Consider the following 22,346-nt stretch of genomic DNA (forward strand, 5'->3'; position numbering starts at 1 on the left):
CTGGAGGAGGAAAGGTGCGCGCACATACAGTCTGTCTCATCCTCGGATAAAGTCTCGGCTAGGCTCGTGCGCAGTTTGAGCCCTCGTAATTTCTTTTTCTTTCTACAGTGCCGGATTTTTGTACTTTTTGAGCTGTTATTGCGGAAAATTTGGAGGAAGAATTTTGAATTTGTGCGCGAGGAAGGACTCATTGCGCGTAGTAATTGCAATAACAACACGCCGTGAAGACTGTGGATGTACTGAAGATGGCTTTGTGAAACAAGCAGAGGTAAACAGATGGAGTTTTAAACCCCCCTTACTCCGTTTAAAGTTCCTTTAGTCCCTCAATGATGGACGGCACACACCCGTCCCGGACTTTCACGCCTGACTCTGCAGCTTTCGCCAACACATGAGAGAAGAACTATGTTTTGTCTGATGAAATCTCGGAGCTTAGCGGAGAGCAGCGGGGCTATGGGGATCAGACATGGGACAAAAAACCAACACCACTCCAAAATATACTCCACTTTTATACTGCTGCTGCTCATCTTCACACCCAGAGTGGACTCATCGTGGTGGTGAGTGACGATTTTAAATCGTATTAGTTTAAATCACAGCTGAACTAAAAAAGATGAGACAATAAAACCGGCATGAATGCACAAAAGCAGGCGTGATATCATGAAGTAGTTTTCTGTCAGTGGAAAGCAGGGTTCTTTTCAATTATGTGCAAACAAACTCATAAATCTACTAAAAAAGATCGAATACAAATTATTTTTGCAAATTTGAAATGTCTTCACGGATTTTCGCCTCTAATCTTCACCTCTGCATGGGAATTTTCCTGCTGGTGTTGATTCTGAAAACATCAATGCAAAGTGAGATGTTCAGCTCAGCAGCGTGTGTCATGGGTTTCATGAAGATTTATGGTGTTTGGAGGGGAGGGGAATCTCCCCTATCCATCCATCTTGCCCAGAGTAAGTGGCAGGTGCAGGCGCTGGTGCATGAATAAATGCTCCTTGATGATTTCTCTTGAGGTTTAAAACGCCCAGAGGTTGAAAAAAAAAAAACACGCACACACACAGACAGGGGTGCAAGCACCCACCCCCTCCTCCCCCATCCCACCTACCTGAAATAGTTGTTCTCCTGTGTCAGGTTACACTTGGAGAAATTGTATTTGATGTGCACTTTATAATTAAGAAACCAGACTGAAGCAGATGACTGAATCACGGCCCTGCACTGCACAACAATTCCACTCTGTTTAACAGATGGATTTGGATTAAAAAAAATGCACCCTTTCTAAGTAATGTTATGAATTGTGATTTCCCAAGAGAGCCAAACACATTTTTATCCCAGTGCAGTTGTGTAATTCCTTTGTGGTGTTATGCAAATAAATTGTGAACAATTGATTAAATCTGTGAGAGAAGCAGAGCAGCAGAAGCCTGGAAGATGTGTGTCCAGATAGATGAAAGACAGACGCCTGGCAGTGGCGGAGCCAGACTTTGGCTTAGGGTGGCCATGCTGGGCACCTGGCTTATGCAGGGGTGGCATGAAGTTAGGGTGGACACAGGCACTGATTTAAGGAACCTGTTAACCCTGTGATCACTGTGCATATCATTTAACAACAGTAGAAGATTTGGAGAGAAAATAAACTGCAATTCATATGAAGGCATATGAATGGTGCAACAGAATGTGTAGTCAGAACAGGTCAGGGCTTTTTTTTATCAAACATTTCTGGTGCCAAACAGTTAGTGGGAAAATGTGAAATTCCAGAGGATTGTTTGATGAGTAGCTTAACTCCACTTTACACAGCATATGAAGCTTTGATAGCAATGCCAACATCTGCCAAGCTTTTGACATTTTCTTCAGACTTCTACCCAAACATTAACACAAGGGATGGACAGATACCAATAATACCAGTACCAGGTATCACTGTTTGATACCAGGCCTTGGTACTCGTAATCAAACTGATTCAACATAACAGATACAGTACTCAGTATCATTTTAAAGCATGATGTTAACCTCTCCTTATGCTATTATGTAGGTAAAGTTGGAGTCAGTTTGTTGATTTCTAATGTAAATGAAGAAAAAAGTAAAGGAGAATGAAAAAAACTGCACTGAGACATTGCCAAGAGGAGGGATACACATCTATGACAACAAACCTTCAAAATCATTTTAATAACAGTTATGGTATCAAGTACTCATATTTAGAAAAATGTGCTATCAGTGCATCCATGATTTACACTGTGCTAGAGGTTCTTTCAATCAGTGGTTCTCAAAATGAGGGTCAGGACCCCAAGGGGGGTTGCAAAACAGTGAAGGGGGGTCGCTGGATGCTTTCCAAAAACAAAGAGAAATCTAATATGGTTTCTAATTATACATTATATATATTATTGTTAAAAATTATTGCAACAAATAGTTCAATTTAAAATAAAAACATAGTTATCAAGAAATAAGTGTACTTAAATGTAAGTAAAAGTTATTTAAAGAATACCTAAAATGCAAGTTTTATACTTAATGCTTTATGCAACGTCTTGCACTTTATCCCCTTCAAGGTGAGGTGGGGGTCCCTGACTCTGACGCCTTTATTTTGGGGGTCACTGGCTGAAGAATGTGGGAACCCCTGCTTTAGATGATGCCTGTAACCACTGTCAGTGCTGAATGCTCCCTCAGCTGATTAAGTCGGTTAAAAAAATATCCAAGGAGTATGATAACAGACCAATGTCTGAGTCGAGTGGTGCTGATGAACATTCATAAAGATATGAAAATAGATAAGAAAGCAGCTCTGTGAGAGTTTGGTGCGACAGGGAGATGATGAATGTTATCATGTCATTTTCCTATCTGGCTTGTTATTGTTAGTAGTGGCGGATAAGTTATGTTCAGCTGATTCAATTTTCTTCTTTCTCCATCTTCTCTTTTCTTTGCTTTTCTTAAAATTATGTTGCCAAATGTTTAAATCAGTTACCTGCTCGGTACTGACCTTTGTTTCATATTCCTCTGGAGTAGCTTTGTAGCAGGTCCAGTACAATGCTTTCAATATTTAGCAGCTTGTTTAAAGAGTCATTTGTGTAGCTATGTGTGGTTCATCTGAGATTTGGTGAGCTATATACAGTCTCTCTCTGTCTACATGTGATGTGTGAGTGCCAGGGGTGGAAAGTAACTACTTACATTTACTCAAGTTACTGTAAATGTGTAGCTTTTTTTGTGTACTTGTACTTTTTTGAGTACTTTTCAGAATCATTACTTCTACTTCTACTTAAGTACATTCTGAGGGAAGTATTGGACTTCACTACATTTTTAAAAAAAAAGCAAAAAAAAGCATCAAGTATTGAGTAAGAAGACATTACAAGGAGGTTCAAGCCTTCTGCCAACAAGAAAATGGCCAAAAGTTTGACTTTCACAGCACTTTGACTTCAGGTTAAGTCTCACCTTATAAAAAAAACAACCTGTATAGATATACAGTGCTTAACAAATTTATTAGACCACCACCCAAAGTAAGGTTTATGCCACAGCTGCCCTAAATTAACAGCATTGGTAATCACCGAAATCATTTTTTATGTTTCTGCAATGGTTAATACACCAATATGTAGAAGCTCTTTAACCCAAATGATATTTTTAATGCTAAAATATAATAATTATTGTTATCTATGAATTTTCAAATTTACTGATTTACAAAAAAACCTGAAAAAATAGTAAAGCACATTAATATTTCATGATTAATATGTAAAATTGTAGTTATTCACTTGCATTCCTGTACAGAAAAATGAGTTTCAGTGGTTGAATGTTCTGCTTGATAAATTTGGTTATAAAAAGGTGAAATCACAAGGGGAGGTGGTCTTGGGCACGGTTCAAGTGGACTCTGGTTCAATTTGGATGAGATTTAAATGCAGCTGTGCCCGGATAGAGCGCCATACCAGCTTTATGACGTAATCGTAAAAACCAAACTTCTTTCTACAGCGTGGCAGTTTGTTCACATTTTTCCTCAATGAAGGGCGGAAATCATCATAATCCAGTCAATAAACAGTCTGTTGTGACTCACCTTACAGATGAACACAAGTTGGAGTCAGTGAGAGGAGGTGCAAAGGCAATAAAAGTCTCCTGTCAACTCAAAAAATGCTGTATCTGCGCAGCGCGAGCCCATTTAATCCTCTGAGCTGCACGCAGATGTGCAGATACGAAGAGCGAAGTTGCTGGCATCTTAAAAAGTGGTTTTAAATCACCCATGGCTGCAGGATGGACTTTTTGCCTGGTCAAAAGAAAAACAATCTTCGCTCAGGTCATGACCCCAGTGGTTGCCATGGTAGCTTCTTCTTCTTCCTCCTCCTTGGCGGGGTTGTAAGCCAGCTACATGCATACCGCCACCTGCTGTTTCAGACTGAGTAAATACGCAAGTGGGCCCAGGCATGGTTTGATGTTGCTGGTGTGAAAGCAAGCCAGCAGGGGAAGGGGGAGAAACTTTATACTTTTACTTTTTACTTTTACTTTTTACTTTTACTCCCGTTGACTCATAGATTACTACTTTCCAACTTTTCATGCTACTTTTTCCTACAATTTCTTCTTCTACTTAGGTACATTTTATTCAAAGAAACTATACTTTTACTTGAGTACAATAGTCTAGTGCTTTTTCCACCTCTGGTGAGTGCATATGGGAACATATAGATATCAGCTTTCATGTTATGCCACATGCCCATGGACCCGTTTTAGCAGGTTTTGTTTGGGTTATACTTCTACAGAACCCCATCTGGGAAAGAAAACCCACAGAGGAGAAAAAGCAGCTTAATGTTAGAAAATGCTGCACTGTCCCATTTGGGAACCACACAGTTGTGCCAAACGGATTTCTTTTCATGCTGGCATTAAATATTGTGTTATCCTGAGCAGAAAATGACCATCTTTTAACATTACAGCACCAGAACACTGATAGAAAGCTAACAATGATCCTCATAATATCATTAAGCAACTTGAACTTGGTAATGTTTGCTAATTAGGACTCACTTATGCTTTAATGATGAGGAAATTCTTGCCCTTCACTTCACAAAAAGCAATAGTATTCACCCAAGTACATCTTAAATACATAAAACTGTCCAAACTTCTGTGTGTGTGTGTGTGTGTGTGTGTCTCATAGAGTGGGGGGGACTTTGTCTGCACTGAGACTGCCAAATCAGAAAATGTTATATTGACTAAATCCATGATAAAACAGTTATTAAGTCGTTTATAACAAGTTTTTTTTTTTTATAAGAAAAACATGCGGAGGTCTTTTTTTAAGGGTTTTATCAATAAAATAATTCTATGTTGAACTTTGAAAGGCATGGGTCTTGGTTGGGTCTCAGCCCTTTAGGTACATGTGGGGCTGTGGGGGGAGGTTCCAAGGAAAGGGGTCAGTTAACACTTCTCTAAACCAACAAAAGCATCTGATCTACTGAGTAAAATGTGTGCTTCAGTTGATGAAGGGGGTGTGCCATCAATCCTCTTGATTCCACCAGCCACTTCCTGCCTGTGTGCATCTTGACCCCAAACTGTGTCACCAGCGCCGTTTTCAGTGTCCATCATGGGGTATTTTGGCTTCACTTTTGTACAACAGAAGGAAATGGAGACATGTTGTCCATAAAAAAAATACATTTGATGGTTCACATGTGTAATAATCTGTATATGAGGACTAATTTTAACCATTGCAGTCATTTAGATGAGCAGCTTTACAGGAACTCCCTTCTCTCTCCGTCTGTCTGTCTGTGTGTGTCCTCTTGGAGACAGGGGTCTTTTGGCCCAGCCGGTATGTACAATGCACAATAAACACAAGTAGTGCTTCTGCTCTGCTTTACTGCTCAGGCTGATAGTCGCAGTCAGATCGGGAAAGGGAACAGCCATAACAGGAGTGGAAACTGCCCGCTCTGTGCGTTTCTGTCTCGGTGGCCAGGCGACACAAATGTGGCTGCGATTAGGGACTATAATGATATCCGGATGGAGAGTGGAGCGTGCAGGCTTAGGAAGGGAGGGAGGGAAAGGCCTGAGTGGTCACTTGCACTGTAGATGACTGTCCTCATGTCCTGTTGATAAGAGACCCCCCCCCCACACACACACACACACACACACACACACACACACACACTGTCACAATAGCAGCAGCATGTGATCCGCCCTTTTAAGAGTTGCTCCAAAGTTAGGGATTATGTGTGAATACAGCAGGAGTCAAAGGCCCGTCACAGGGACCAAGTGGCTTTCGACTGAACGAGAGGAATTTAATAATCTCTTCCACACCCTAAATTTATAGCCCCTTTCACACATGAACTCCTGACAATGTGTAGAAACTTTCAGGAGATTCAAGCTCTGACTTTTTCAAAATATCCTTCCACACATACACCTCACTGTGGGAACTGTCCGTCTGTGACCACTCTCAGATGTACTACATTGGTTTAGTTTGGGGGGAATAATTTAGCGGTTAATGTTCCTGATTATGACCTTCCGCTAGGGATGTAACTACAACAGTTAAAAACTCTACACACAAGAGATTATTCCAGTGGATAATGGTCTGTGATCCTCCCATCTCTTATGTATAGATGAATACTGGTGTACAAAGGTGGCAGATTTTGGAGACGATGATAGAACAGTGGTGCTTTCTCACCTGAGAAGCCCACTGCACTTTTCCATTCATATGTAGCTGTCATCAGCCATTGATTAACTAGCTGATGGTCTCTTGGTCTCTTTTCCTTGTAAACAGGTTGAAAGCAGCCTGCCAGAGAAAGAGAGACCTAATAGACAATGAGAGGGAGCTCATGCATCTTCATAGGATGCTAATACATCTAACTGCTAGTTAGGCTGGCATTACATGAGGAAAATATGCCGTGTGCCAGTGGTGGACTTAGATATTTGAGGGGCAGGGTCAAAAAATAAATAAAAAGGGCACCCTCTGTATGTGGTAGGGCACCAGCACACTGAAAGTTGTTATAAATTCACAGTGGAACAGTTAGAAATCCTGGATGAGATTAAATGCTTTTTAATTTGTGATTATACCTCAAACATATCTTTAATAAAACAGATGAAGAATTACAAATTATTCAGCTATTTAGTTCACTAAAAATACACAAGTGAGGAATCTCCTTTGGAATCAATAATGTTTTTATCTAATCTATCTAATCAAATCTACGTCTGGTCACCTTGCTGATAGGTACCATGTCCTCAGCCAAACAGCGAATGTTGACAGCTGTTTGCTCCTCCGAGGTGTTTGGATGATTTTTTTGGTTTGTTTTTTCTAATTAAGGAGTGACACTCGCAAAACTCTGAGAAACCGGCAGGAAATGTGAATGCAACCATACCTAAGTACAGTGATTTACAAGGGCAATTTGAAATGTCTCCTGGCTCTTACAAAAAACATTGTATTTATGCAGCATGGTTGCATTTCATTCCCTGAGGTGAACGGTGGATGTTGAAGTATGAAAAAGGTTGATCTTAGCTTCTCAAGAACAATAAAAACCTCCAAAATAGCAGGATGGACTTATATCATCTGCATAGAACATAAACAAATGTTTATGCATGTGTTTGCCATGGTTGCTTGTTCTTCTATCGTCTTCTTGGTGGATTTGCAAAACCAACTACATGCATACAAGAGGATACAGCATGGTTACAGATGCCTTTGCTGGTGTTAAATGATATTCTTAATGACATAAAGCTACACTGTGCAGCCTTATTTGTTGGTCTATCAAAAGCATTTGACTCTGGAATTTTACTTAACAGATTGAGCGCCACAAGAATAGAAGAAACAGCAATAAAATGGTTTCAGATTTATCAAACAGATGTGTTTTTACTGATGTTTTAAATCTGACTTCTTAGAGATTTCCAAGGGTGTGCTTCAAGGCTCAATTTTAGCTCCTTTTTTATTTTCTATATCTGTTAATGACACTGGCAAGACTTTAAAAAATGGTAAATTGCACCTTTTTGCTGATGACACAGTTGTATATTCAATGGCCCCTTCTCTGAGCCAAGCTGTACATGAGCTTCAGGAAGACTTCAATCAGCTCAACCATCCCTACATCAGCTTAGACTAGTTCTAAATGCTAAGAAGACCATTTTCCAGTGCTCGCTCCAATTTCCTTATACAACACAGATCTCTACACTAAATAGACAAAGTTTTAGCACACAAGTATTTAGACATTTGGCTCTCCTTCAACACTCATATAGAAAATCTAGGGAAGAAGCTGAAATTAAGGGTAGGTTTTTATTTTAGAGGCCCAAAAAACTTGTGCAGGCCACTTTTTTGAAGTGTGTTGGACTATGGAGATGCGATCTATATGTGTGCTTCCTCTTCTGTACTCCACTTATTAGACTCTGTGCATAGCAGTGCTTTAAAATCTAAAACCACATCACTATACACTGTATGAACTGGTAGGTTGGCCATCTATAACTATGCAGACAATTCATTTGCTTATTTTTGTGTACAAGACTGTGCTGGGTAAACTCCCCTCATATTGATGTAACCTCTTATGGACACCACTGGTTTTCAGCTTTGTTCTTCCAGGTGGAGTTCATACCAGGTTCCAAGGGTTTGTTCTGAACTGGGTAAAGAGGCCTTTGCTTATTTTGCTCATTGGAGAGCACCTTACATCTGAAAGATCTAGTCTCACTGGATCATTTTGAAACTATGTAAAAAGGCCTTTTAACTGAAAAATGTGACTGCTTCATTTAGCTGGGTTTATCCCTTTTTTGTCTCTCGTATCATGTTTGTTGTATTTTTCTGTTCTTCCTGTTGTAACTGGTTCGCTGTCCTGGCCAGGTCTTCTTCGAAAAATAGGTCTTAATCTCAAGGGACAACCTGGTTAAATAAAGGTTAAATGAAATAAAAATGAAATACAACCACCTGCTGTATTAGACTGTGTAAGTATACAGGAGCGTTTTTTCTAATGTGAGCAACTGAGCTTGAGCACAAATGTGAAAACAACCTTCTCTATTCCATAAAATAAAATAAAGCTTCATGGTGTGATTGCAATAGATTTATTATTAACCAGCCTATACAAGTGTGACATGTTAAAAGTTATAAAGATAATTTAGGGTTAAAGAAACAATCTTGGTATCCATGCAGCTATTTGGAAACTTGATTTAAAGGTTAAAAGTTTTGTACAGGGTAAAAATCTTAAGAGTAAGCTGATTTAACCCTGTTGGCTTCTTAAGACTTGACAATGCTACGCCAGAGCTGAACTCATGATTAAACTGCGTTGCATCCTTCAAAACAACCAGCTTTTTTTGGATCACTAATACTGTGATGGATCTGTATCTGCAGGTACATTGGAGCGCTGGGTGCTCGGGTGATCTGTGACAACATTCCCGGCCTGGTGAACAAGCAGCGACAGCTCTGCCAGCGACACCCAGACCTGATGCAGTCGATTGGCGAAGGAGCCAAAGAGTGGATCAAAGAGTGCCAGCACCAGTTCAGACACCACCGCTGGAACTGCAGCACCCTGGAGCGGGACCACACTGTGTTTGGCCGTGTGATGCTGCGAAGTGAGTGAGCAACCATGGGACTGGGATTTCTATCTGTGTGGTTATCTGTATGTGCGTGACAGTGGTTGTTTATGCCGACGACACTCGAGTTAATCATCCTCGTAAATGTCTCTGTCGCTGCCAGATAAGCAGAGAATTAATAGGTGTCTTATAAAATCAACTTTGCTCCAGAGTACAAACAGAAAGGGAAAGGGTTATAGTTTTTTTTCTACCTTCTCAGGAATGAGAGACGATTGGGAAAGTGGATGTTCCCTGAAAACAAGTAGCAGATCACCATACTGGTGATGTATAAACAGTAATAGAAGATGTAAATATTTGGGTAGATGTTTCTGGCAGCCAGACAAAGCTTTACTCCCTGACATATCGTCTGTGTTCTGCTCCGTTGCGTGAGTAGGAGCGAGGACAAGAGGTGGGTGGGAAAGCCAGACCAAATAACCCCAGAATCTCCTCTTGCCTGAAATGAAAACACAGTGCAGTGACTGAGAAAGCTGCCATCTGTGCAAATTAAAAAGGTGAAAGGAGAGTCGACTGGAGTGTGATGTTATAGCTGACAAGCTTCTACCTCTGTCTGCACCATCCACCATAAATGGACTGATTTCTTTGCTCCTTCATTACTGAACAGAAACAAAGAGCGCTAGAAAGAGCAGGTGAAAGAAAGAGCTACCCTGTTTCAGCTAACATCTTTATGTGCTCTCAGGTAGTCGTGAGGCAGCGTTTGTGTACGCCATCTCCTCAGCTGGAGTGGTCTACGCCATCACCAGGGCCTGCAGTCAGGGTGAGCTAAAGATCTGCAACTGTGACAGCCACAAGCGAGGTCAAGCGAGTGATGAGAGGGGCGCTTTTGACTGGGGAGGATGCAGCGACAACATCGACTATGGCATCAAATTTGCCAAAGCCTTCGTAGACGCCAGAGAGAGGATGGTGAAAGATGCCAGAGCTTTGATGAACCTGCACAACAACCGCTGTGGTCGAATGGTAAGAAACAGCTGTAACATCCCAGTTATACAGTGCATCAACAAGGAATTATAAAATGTTTTCTGCAATGGGATGCCATGTTGTATTGCTTTATGTGGACAGACCTTAATGGGTACTGAAAACCGTTTGATATCTAATAGCTCAGACTGCATATGGAGGATGTGGTGGATGCCTTCATCCAGATTGGACTGGTTCTGTAGACACAATACATACTGGTATGCATTAAAGATTTCCCTGTCAACTGATGTCATCTGCTGTGATGACAGGGATAAGACTTCCATTACCAGTACTCGAAATAGTACAATACTGCTTAAAATAAGAGTATGTAAATAAGGCTTTACTTTGTCCCAGTAATCAAAGTTCAACAATGTTCAGATGTTTTATAAAACTGCTGTATCTACTTATCAGTTATGAATAGTTAGTATAGATTTTGATTGATATCAGTTATCAATTATCATCAATTAACCAGCAAGTTATTGCAGATCCAACATTGATTTTCCCAGATAAAGCATATAATAACATCTGTTTTAAAATAAAAATAACTATACCCTTTCCTTGGTAGCCCACCACTGAATATAAGTGTTCCTCTGTGTACCAAACCAGAGGTGAACAGTTTGATTTTATTCTTGGTTCTTGAAGTCAAAAGTCCTGTCTGAAGGCAATGATCTGACTTCAAATCCAACATGTTCAGTATTGTCAAGTTAGCTTTTAAAAAGACTACAATAACTGAAAGTCAAATATCTGTCAAAGAACTGTGCCAGCAGGGCTCATCATACCTCCATCATGCTGTTGGCAGCGCAATAGACTTAACACCTCGTCACCTTTGACTTGTGCTGCAGGCGGTGAAGCGCTTTATGAAGCTGGAGTGCAAGTGTCACGGGGTCAGCGGCTCCTGTTCTCTGAGAACCTGCTGGCTGGCGATGTCTGACTTCAGACGGACAGGAGACTACCTCCGTAAGAAGTACAACACGGCCATCGAGGTGACCATGAACCAGGATGGGACGGGCTTCACGGTTGCTGACAAGGACTTCAAGGGAAGCACCAAGAACGAGCTGGTGTTCGTGGAGAACTCACCAGATTACTGCCTCATGGACCGCTCAGCAGGTGAGTGGATGAACGGAGAATTACGTCTCCTCACTGAGAAATCTCCTGGAGAAGGAAAAAAATAAGAGTTAGCTGCCAAAGTGAGATTTTTATTGACACTTTAGATAAGATTATCAACAAACACAATCACAATTTGTGATTCAAATTTGACATGATGATTACAACCAACTCTGAGCACATATTTGGCTTAGGCATTTTTAAAGGGTTAGTTCACACAAATGAAACACAAGCCTTTCTCTCATGCATTGCTGATGATATTAAGTCATGCTAGAGTTTTTGGATCCATACAAATATGTCTGCTCTTGTTGAAAAATGTAGCTGAATGGGTAAGGTCAATGAAATGACAAAGATATCTTAAAATATTATATACATATCTAGTTTGCAGACCCTCTTTTTAAAGATCCCCACTATTAAGAACATAGATTATGATCTTAGACTTCAGAGTATGTCAAATTTCAACCATACTTCTTGCATTTTATTCAGAATGTGCATGGACAAAACATTTAATAAGTCAAGTTTTCAGGTGCAGTTTTTTAGCAGGTGGTTGGCCCTCCACTGGTTTGACAACATCTCTGACAATCAGAGCCTTCTCTACTGAAAGCTAACATTCCTTCACAGCTTAAAATTCAATGATTTGACCTTTAACATCTCCTGAAATTCCAGTGTTTGTTTGCCTTGTTAAGCTCTGTCTCTGTCCTGCTCCTTTAGTAGAGTGTGAAGTAGTTCACTAGCTCAGTAGGTAAGCCAGCGTAGTGCACATGTGCAGGAGTGGACATGAAGTTATCAGATTCTCCCTCTCTGCCCTGCTGTTGGCTTGGTTGCAGCCTGACAGCTGAGGGTTAATAAAGGCGTGTTCCTTCAAAGAAAAGCTGTCTTTTCTTGTTAAAAGGTGATCTTAAAATAAGCTTATGACCCTCCTCGCCACTAATCTCCATTGTATAGGAATTCACAGCCTAAGGATACATGCAGGCTTATTTTTCAAATCCTTCCTTTGGTCAGTATTAAGCTCCACTCCCAAGAGCCTGAGGGGGGAATATCTGCTCTTATCCTCTTCTCTTTACTTTAGGGATGCTCTGTTATTAGACCTGGTACCTGATCTTGGGCTGAGAATTTACACCTGGGTGCATGGACACCTTTGTGTTGGGCCCTGAGACTAGTTTTGTAAGCCTAACTGGAAGCTAATACCCAGTCGAGGAGCGTGGGAAAAGAAATACTTTGCTCTGTAAAAAAGAAAGTGTCGGTCTTTTGGACTGAATTAGCTGGTGTTGGAGGTGGCCAAATGACACCATAAGCAGCTCTTGACATCTACAGTATCAATATTTCCAAAGAAAACTGAGCAGCTGATACTCCTCTAGGACAAGGCGCTAATGAAAAAAGGGTTGGAAGCAACAACAGCTACCTGACGGTTCTTTGAAAGAGTGGTGAAGTCAGCAGTGTTGTGTAAGCTACACTTAAAATGAGCTATAGCTCAAAGTTCAGCTCACACAGCTTAAAACGAACTAGTGCACAAGTTGAAGTTTTAAACTGAGCACACAGTCCAGGAAATGGATTAGTATTAGAAATCTTGGATTGTAATTCAACATTGTATTAGAAAATTGGTTCTCATTTGCTTCTCATTTTACAATAGAGTCCTGTCTTGTCAATATTTACAAATACAAGATGATAAATAACAAATAAAATATGAACATAACGTGTACAAATGACCAGTGTGAACGAAGTTTAGCAAAGACCTCGAAATGAGAGATAAATAAATTTGCATCAGACAAATAGGAAAAAATATCACGAAAAAAAATCAGGATTAAAGCATGTGTGAAAAGACGAATAGCCTCATAAAAAAGGACAAATCAGGCTTTTATTTCTGGAAGTGTCATTGAACTTTACTTGTGAGGCCTTTATTCATAGAGGAGGACAGTGGATAGAGTCAGAAACAGGAATGTGAGAGTCAGGGAGACATTTGAGGTGAAATGTTACCCAACTCCAACACCTCTACCTTCTAGTCTTTACTAAATTTTTCTTATTACTTATTTTTTCAAAGTCTTCTAAATGTGTTCGTCTTACTAGAAATTGCACGTCACTTTAGAATTTGAACTATTTCATTGTTACTACTTTTTTTTAAATTTATTTTAGTATTTTTTAAAGTACATTCTAATCATAAAGCTAAATATTATAATGATATATATGATCTATTGTTTGTTGGCACACAAACATAATTTTCCTCCTGCGCAAATCGGAGCCTGGGCCCCCCAATAAAAAGTCTAGATACATCCCTGCTCAGAAACTAAATCCTTGTCCACACGGAGACGGAAACGATATATATTTCCGTTTCGTTTTGCAAACATTTTCCGTAAATATGGGATCATTTTAGGAAATGTCCGCGTAAGCACGGAGCCACTGAAACACAACTGAATATGCTGTAGTATATATGCCAAGCCTGTAAGTGGCGCTGTAATGCTGCCACGGAGGATTTAAGAACATCTGGTGTATGCTGTCCTTGGTGGTGGTAAAGGAGCATCAGATTTTGCTGTAAAAGCCATAATAAGCTCAGTAGCTTCTGCAGCACAAACACAACACTGTAATTTGCCATTGTTGTTTTGGTTTCGACATGCGTATGCGGTGTAAGTGGGCTACGCTATGTTTTATGTCATTGTTTCAAGAAGGATGCAATTGGCTGTCCACACGGAGATGAAATGGTAAGCGTTTACAGATTTGTTCCCTCTGACACCCAGTTTCAAAAAGTAGCGTTGATGGCCTCCTAAAACACCGTTTCTGTGTGGATGAAACACCGATACGACAAAAAAAACTTGCGTATACTCCTGAATTGGTCTGTGTGTGGACAGGGCCTAATGAATACAAGTTACGTGTGTCATGTTGACGATCAGCATCAGAACTGAGAGTTCTGTTATTGGGACAGAGAAGGTAACATCAACAACAACAGAGAAGAAAAAGGGACTAAACTTTAACACAGGTAAAAGTCAGAGAAATTTTTTGGTTCTCCTTCTGTGATCTGATCCACAGAGACACTGCTGCGTGTGTCTCTGTCTGCTTTCATACAAGACAGACATACATCAGAAATCAAAATGTAGAACGGACAAGAGGTAGTGAATAAAGTTCCTGCCTGATCACTCTGATTTTTTTCTAATAGATAAATGAATAGTTGACTCATCCCCAGGAGGAAAAATAAAACAGCTGTTTCCTGATATACTCCCAGTTGATACAAATCATTTCTATGTCAGATCCTCATCATCATGCTGTAAGAAAATAACTATCTTTCCTGTATCAATAACATGATCACATTTCTTTACAGGCTCCTTGGGAACAGCAGGCAGAGTGTGCAACAAGTCCTCCAGAGGCACGGATGGCTGTGAGGTCATGTGCTGTGGGCGGGGCTATGACACCATGCGTGTCAAACGTGTCACCAAGTGTGAGTGCAAGTTCAAGTGGTGCTGCGCTGTGGAGTGTCAAGACTGCGAGGACATGGTGGACATTCACACCTGCAAGCCACACAAACGACCTGACTGGCTGGACATCACCTAAGAAGGAGACATGACCAATCACAGCCACCATTGACTCATTAACCTGCGCACTAATGGCTGCATTCTTCACAGGATATGTAATTGGGATCTTTTAACTGTATTACCTCTGGCTTTTGATCTTTCAACACTTCCTGGAGCGGAAACTTCACAGACCTTGATACTAAACTGGAAATTAGGCCCAGTGACTGATCATGTGCTGCTTTAAAAACTGTCTGGACTATGTGAGGAACCTTTTTGAAGACTTTCTTTGAACCTTTGATACAAATGGCTGAATATTATGTTGCTGTAAATGCACCCTTTGTTGATGCAGAGATATGAGGTTATATCTGCTTGTTTTGCAATATATAAAGACTATGAGCACATGACGGCTCAATTTGATGACAATTTTATAGCAATATTTAGCCTGAAGAGAAACAAACACAGAAGAGATCAAAGCATGTTATCATTTAAAATGATATGAAGTCATTCTGTCACTGCAAGGAAATTATTTTAATGCATAAGACAGTTGCTGCTAAGTGCAACTCTAACAAAGCTACAATAAGACGCAGGGTGCAAATGAAAGTCTGACTGAGAGCAGACAATCCCACAGTCAACAGCAAAGAAGAAAAACAATCGACAAAAAATAAAGACTGATCTTCAGTGGCAGAGATTAATTTGGGACGTTTTTGTGAGACAAAAAGAACAAACTAGCAGAATACACTAAAGCTTCACCAGGACTTTGTACTGTTTTCTGAAAGGGTTAACTTTTCAAATAGTATTTAACATGTCTGAAAGTCCGTAATTCTTCTAACTAGGGCTGTCAGGAGATTACAATTTTTAGTCGCCATTAATCTTACAATTTTTTGTTTACTTTAGATTAATTGTAAATTAATCACGCCATTGTTATCTGTTCTACATGTACCATACAGGAATATTTCTCAAGATTTACTAGTAAATACCCTTATCAACAAAAATGCTTTATTTATGCAAATGTTTATGTCAACAACTCAAAACAAATACAGAAAAAAAAATTCCCTAGATTAAGCTCAAAGATTCTAAATGCTCAAAAATATATTGAGAGCATCACATGGTAAGCTCAAGCCCAAAAAGTGACACAGATACTGAGCTTAAGTTAACATTATTGAATAATAGCACAATGTATTGTCCAACTTCAGACTTCTAGAAGTTAAGTCCTCCATTGTCCTCAGCAGCCTAATACATAACACTTATCTCATGCTTAACATCAGTTAAGTTTAAATCACTTGAGGTCTTTCCCCGTTCCGCCATTGTAAACAACCCAGCATGACCTTTGGCGAGGGGAGCAGGTCTCTGCATTGGCGGTGTGCTTGGCCAGCGAGTGCTAAGGGATATACAAGACTCTACAAACTCCGGGTAACTCAGTTCACGTCAACAGTAAGAGCAAACAACTCAAGTCTTACCTGGCATGATCTTAAAGCTGAACTTGCCATTCAAAACTGTCTGTCCTTTCTCCATTTCTGCTCGCTACCAACATCACTACAGCACCGCTTTCAAATCTCACTAACAATGGGATGAGAATGGGGTCATACAAAACTTGTATTAACGTGTTAGCTTTGACAGCCCTAGTTCTAACATGTTCTGACTGTGTTGCCTTACAGTAAATTTCAGTTCTACCTCTCGTTCCTAATGGTTGTTTCAGTTCTACAGTCAGTATGTTTACATGTAATCAGAAAAAGTCGAATATTTGTGTTAATCTGACTTAAACTGGCCATTAAAACCAATTTAAACATAATCTGACTGAAATCACATTAAATCACATTTGTCAAAGTCAGACTAACATACCTTAATAGTATGGTTGGAGACTGATTTACTTTTTCACTTATAGAATGCAACCAGACCCAAATTGTACAAGGGCTTTGACCTGGAATTTGAACCTCCTAAATGCTAAGTGTAGCAGAAGATGCATTGTCATCTGGCTTCAGATACTGGCATAAGTTAAAGGGTTAGCATGTCTCTTGTCTGTATCAAAAGTGTAGGGTATGTACAAAATGTACAGAGATGTAAAAATCTTTATGTTTTTGCCATTCAACCATTTAGCTGATTGCTAACTTGTTAGCAAGGTAAACTGAAACTAGACTTAACAGTATCTAGATGAAGGGGGGTACATCCCCAGTGTGCATAGCAGTGTCAGAAATTCTTCCATGTATTGATTTTTTCCCCAGTGCCTGACAAGGACAAGACAAGGACAGCTGTCTAATGAACTATCCTAATGGAGCTATAATGTAGCTCTGCTTAACTATGCATGTAAATGTACTGACTGGTAGCAGGCTTTCTTATTCTTTTTACATAGACTACTGCAGCAAAAATCTTCAACTGTGATAAACTGTTTAAACTTTTGCAGCCACATTACACAATTTCCCAATAAGACAATCCAGGCCAAAAATTTAGCTAAGATATTGTGATTGTACTGTTAATCTGGTGATCAAACAGAAGCCCTTAAGGCAAGTATGGAAGGTAACCTGGTGATGCATTTTAGCTACCAAGGTATCATTTTTTTGTTTTGTTTTTATCAATAGCAAAAATGTAATTTTTTTCCAATAATGCTTCGTCACCAAGTCAGTGGCTGCTTAGGGTGCTGCACCCTTAAGGAGTCCACTGTGAGCCCTGAACATTTTAAATAAAGCCCTACACGTAAAACAACTACCAGACTGTCCACTTCCCTGCTCTCCTCTCAGCTGCTCTTTGCACTGGAGATACTTGTTGTTTCATAAAATCAAAAAGCTGTGCACATACATTTATTTGCATCAGCTAAACCACCTTTAAAAAAAAAAATAAATAAATACCAGCACATCAGATATTTGCAAAAATCCAATACTGTGTATCCCTGATATGAGTGCTCATCAATTTCACTTCGATCATATTTTGTTTAACAAGATATTCTGTTTGTTCCCAATGGGTCACAAAGTTTTTGGTGCTGCTTCGTCTTACTGGGTGAACTGCAACTTTGCTGGTTGACAAATAAACATTACTGTTGTGATAAAAGGTCAGCAATTGTTGATGGTGCAACAGCATCGTCTTCATTACTGCCAGGTTTAACGGACACAACAGCTGCTGATATTGTATTGCTATTACCTTCAAATAAGAAGGCCTTACAGTGTACATTCATGTCATCAAGTTTCACATGAGGTCTATGCTGCTATGTTTTCTTACAACCCTGTGTAAAATGAACAGCAAGATACTGAAAGCTCAATATTCTAACTGTACAGGAGGCGATATTAAAAGAAAATGTTTATGCGAATGAGAGCTTAAGTAAGTTTGAAGTTCTGTTGCTGTTTTTAAACCAGTCATTATCATAAACACTGTTTCCAATGTATGCTTCTCTGTGGTTTATTAACATTTGTAGATTTTCTGATCCTTCTGTCGGACAAATCACTTGATCAAATGCAACTTTTAGTCCTTGACACTCACATCCACTGGCTCTGACTGCTTGACTTGTGAGACGTGAAGTATTCAATGAAACCTGGCCAATAAGACATTGCAGAATAAGCAGTGAAGTAGCTACAGACTCTCAATTGGACTTTTCCACATCTGGTAGTGCAGCCAGACATCATGTTAGGCCGATGGAGACACGGCCCTCAGAGGGGTTTATAGATCTAAATGAATCTGACAACAAGCTGTGGATGCTGAGAGTCAACAAATTTTTTCAAGTTCACGTAATGAGGAGGGGAGCCAAAGTAAAGTGCTTTGAACGAGGCCAAATGACACACCATGTCAAATGTTCACGAGTCAAAAGTTAATTACGAACAAAAAGAGGTTGTTTTGAATGTAAATGAAGAGCATGTTGGCCGTGTTTTCTTTAAGATTAGAAAGGTGAGAGCTGTTCATGCACAGCGGGGGTCGACACGGGCTTATGCCCTGGTCCTGAAAAATTCATATTTTAATTCCCCAGTTCTACTCAGTGTAAAAAAGTCCACTGCTTCAGTCTGTGGTGAGATTGTACATTTGATGCCTAAACCCACATTGGGCACCCCACACTGATCAGTGCATCAGATTTGGACTGGTTGAGGGTGAATGTTTTAGTTATCTAACTTTATTTTAATCTATTAACAACTCTGATATGGTGTGCAATATTTCACCTTGAGCAGCTAATTTTATGCACCCTTTACTATTTGATTTTGTCAGTTAAAGTTAATGCCATATAATTAGTTCAGCCTTTACATTTCCTTGGTCATCATTTAGTTAAAAGCAGTGTCAGTATTTTATTACTGTCCAGAGAGCTATTTTCACCTTTGAAAGGCAGGGCTCAAAATACCTTACCGACTCTATAATAAACCTTGTTAATCCACCCTCTGTCACTCTTGTTGGAGGTCTTCAATCCTCAACCAAGTTATGAATTGTATGTGAGGTTTTAGCCCTGATTCCTTAGTTAAGGATGCTTTCATCAATCAAACTATATTAATCTGCTGATTATTATTAGCATTAGGGATGGGACCGATCCGATCCAATATCGGTACTGGGTCCGATATGGACGTAATTAAGAGATCCGATATCTGACTGACGGCGCCAATCCAAGTGACCGATCCAAATCCATCCTACAGTTTGCGGTAGACCATGAACGCACCGCAGTCTAACATGAGACAGTCTGTGTGTACCTGAGCTTGTATTAGTTAGGGATGTTCTTGGTGGTATAATTACCCAGTAGATTAAATGTAAATCTATATTTACAGGTTAGCTACGCCGACCTTCTCATTGTTTACATCCCATGAAGAGTCAGAGAGGAAGGCTGCGGCCATTAACTGAAGCTACAGCGGTCTCTAGTGACGGGAGGTTCATTAAAGACCATTATAGACGGGGATTTATAACTTATACTCAGTTGATGTAGTTTATTGCATAATCCTGATATTTGTTTTTTAGTAGAAGTTCAAATAAATTTGTTTGGAATACATTTAAATTCAATTCATTTTTGTATTTTTTTTTCCCTCACATATTATACCAACAACAATAATAATTGTTTAAAAAAAAAAAAAAAAAAAAAAAAAAAAAATAAAAATATATATATATATATATATATATATATATATATATAAATATATATATATATATATTGGAATCAGTATCGGTATCAGCACATATTTATTGGAATCAGATCGGAACTGAAAAAAGTGGATGTGTATCCCTAATTAGCATCAAACATCATGAAATTGTCAAGAATGTTCTGCAACTTCCCGAAACCCAAAGCAACTTCTTCTAATTGCAATTTTTCCAATAAGTCAGTGACCCAATGAGTGCTTCACATTGCTGCTTAAATGACTAAATTATTACAAATCAAAAAACAGCTGGCAAAAAGATTCTATGAATCCTGCCACCAACTAAATGACTTATTCTTACAAATTTTGTGTCAAATAATCCCTAAATATTTAAGTGATAAATCTAAGAAGATTTGCACAAGGAGGGCAAGGAACGTGATGGATTTTACACAGTGATGATGTGCAGGGTAACTGCTTCTCAACCCCCTCTGATGATCAACAATTAAGCATTTCCATCATGCGGCCCAGTTTCCCTGAGTTCAGTTTGGTACAGTAAAATAGCTCGGGTTCCCACAGACATTTGTTCACCTTACTTGGTGGGCAGCTTTGAAAGCCAGATTGCAAGGCTACACCACCAGCTGGAAAACTTTCTCTTCCTCACAGCACCATCCAATTCCCTCTACACAACACTGATTATCACCAGGAAGGTCTGAACCTCCAAGATTGTCCACGGGGTGGTACTAGGGCTGAATGATTTGCAAAAATAATCTAATTGCGATTTTTTTTCCAATATTGCCAATTAATATGCAATTCTTATTAGGTTCCTCATCTTAAGTATTTTTCAACAAATTCAAGCAATAAATCATTCTATATTATACAGTTTTACTTGCCGGAGAGGGCTCTGCTCAAAAGAAGCTCCTTGGGTTTGTCAAGCAGATACATTTATGACAATGGGTATTGAAAACAGTGAAATGATTTTTGAAGCATTTAATCCTTTGTTACAACCAGCTCGTTTGGGGAAAGAGAAGTAACATAAAACCCAGATGGTAAGGTTAAAGTAAAGCTATTTATTAACAACAGTAAGGTTTGTTTATGCAAATGAACAAAGGTGAGGCAACTAGGGTCTGAATTAGTGCTGTACAAAAGTAGAAAAAGGAGAACGAAAAGAGACTCCAACCTAGAGTTGTTGAAACTTTCTAAAGTTTTAGAAAAGCAAAGAAATGAAAATCCCAAGGGCTAGTGCCTCAGCAAATTTAGAGAAATGCAGAAGTTTAACAACAATGTCAACAGCAGCAACTAACAAAGAGGCACGCGAGCATGGCTGGCTACAGCTTGTTGCGGTCTTCTGGTCTGCTGGCTACTTTTATCCTTGCGCACTCCCTTCTGATTGGTGGATCTGGCTGGTGAATTTCCGCGCCATTCAGCCTTCCCCTGTGCAGGTGGATGCGATCACTGTAATCAGCTCCTGTTGCCACGGCAACCTAAGAGCAGTGGCAGACACTCACACCAGAACACTCAAACACACACACAAACAAGAACACTCACACACTTGAGTGGGTTAAGTCCCCATAATATGCCGGTGGTTGTAACACCATAGTAGCATGAATATGAGTGTGCAACAAGCTTTAAGCTATAAAGGAGGTAGCTGGGGTGGAGGAGGTTAAGATTTGCCAGTAGCAACAGCAGCATTGTGATGCATCAACATTAATGCACGCAGGGATTAGTTAGAAGTACATCATATTTAAATGGACTGCTGTGTTGCGAGAAAAAGCTTTGATTGGCTGTGGGTGCTGGGAGGCAATAACTGGGATCAGTTGGCTATCAGCTGATAGTGGCTGGGTGTATGATTTCTATGAACTAATGCAGAGCTTCATCAATATTAGAACAAACTAGGGCCAATTGATTAAAAAAATATCTGATCGCAGTTATTTTTGCTCATATTGCAAATTTGTTATCATTTACTTTATTTAGGGGATTATTGTTTTTATGTGTCTTGTTTTGATTAAGAAAAACGTACATAAAACACCAAAAAGGAGGATTTTTTAAAATTATTCTGTGCATAAAATCTCTGCTGCTCCAAAAAATCGATGTATTGAACTGGTATTTTGACACATTCTAATACTGCAACTTCTGTGATTTGTAAATTGCAGCGCAAAACATGATGTTGCAAGAAAGTTCCAGTAGTAACTCCTGCTTTATTGTGTGGCATCTGGTGTTTCCATGGCAAAAATAAGCAAGTCTGTCCATCAAGTTGGCTCTGAAATAAGCAAGAATCTACATTTAACACAAGTTG

At 39.6% G+C, this 22,346-nt stretch overlaps 1 protein-coding gene across 1 annotated transcript; it reads left to right on the forward strand.

Moving 5' to 3' along the window:
* The first annotated feature begins 15 nt into the window (after window positions 1-15).
* On the forward strand, window positions 16-18,364 carry LOC121504440 (protein Wnt-2b-A-like). The gene is made up of 5 exons (XM_041779196.1): window positions 16-554; window positions 9,236-9,456; window positions 10,154-10,431; window positions 11,271-11,535; window positions 14,840-18,364. The coding sequence occupies exons 1-5, from the start codon at window positions 403-405 to the stop codon at window positions 15,067-15,069; spliced, it is 1,146 nt and encodes a 381-aa protein (XP_041635130.1). The 5' UTR covers window positions 16-402; the 3' UTR covers window positions 15,070-18,364.
* Window positions 18,365-22,346: the final 3,982 nt, after the last annotated feature.

The sequence above is a fragment of the Cheilinus undulatus genome, linkage group 3 (assembly GCF_018320785.1).
Source record: "Cheilinus undulatus linkage group 3, ASM1832078v1, whole genome shotgun sequence".
Lineage (NCBI taxonomy): Eukaryota > Metazoa > Chordata > Actinopteri > Labriformes > Labridae > Cheilinus > Cheilinus undulatus.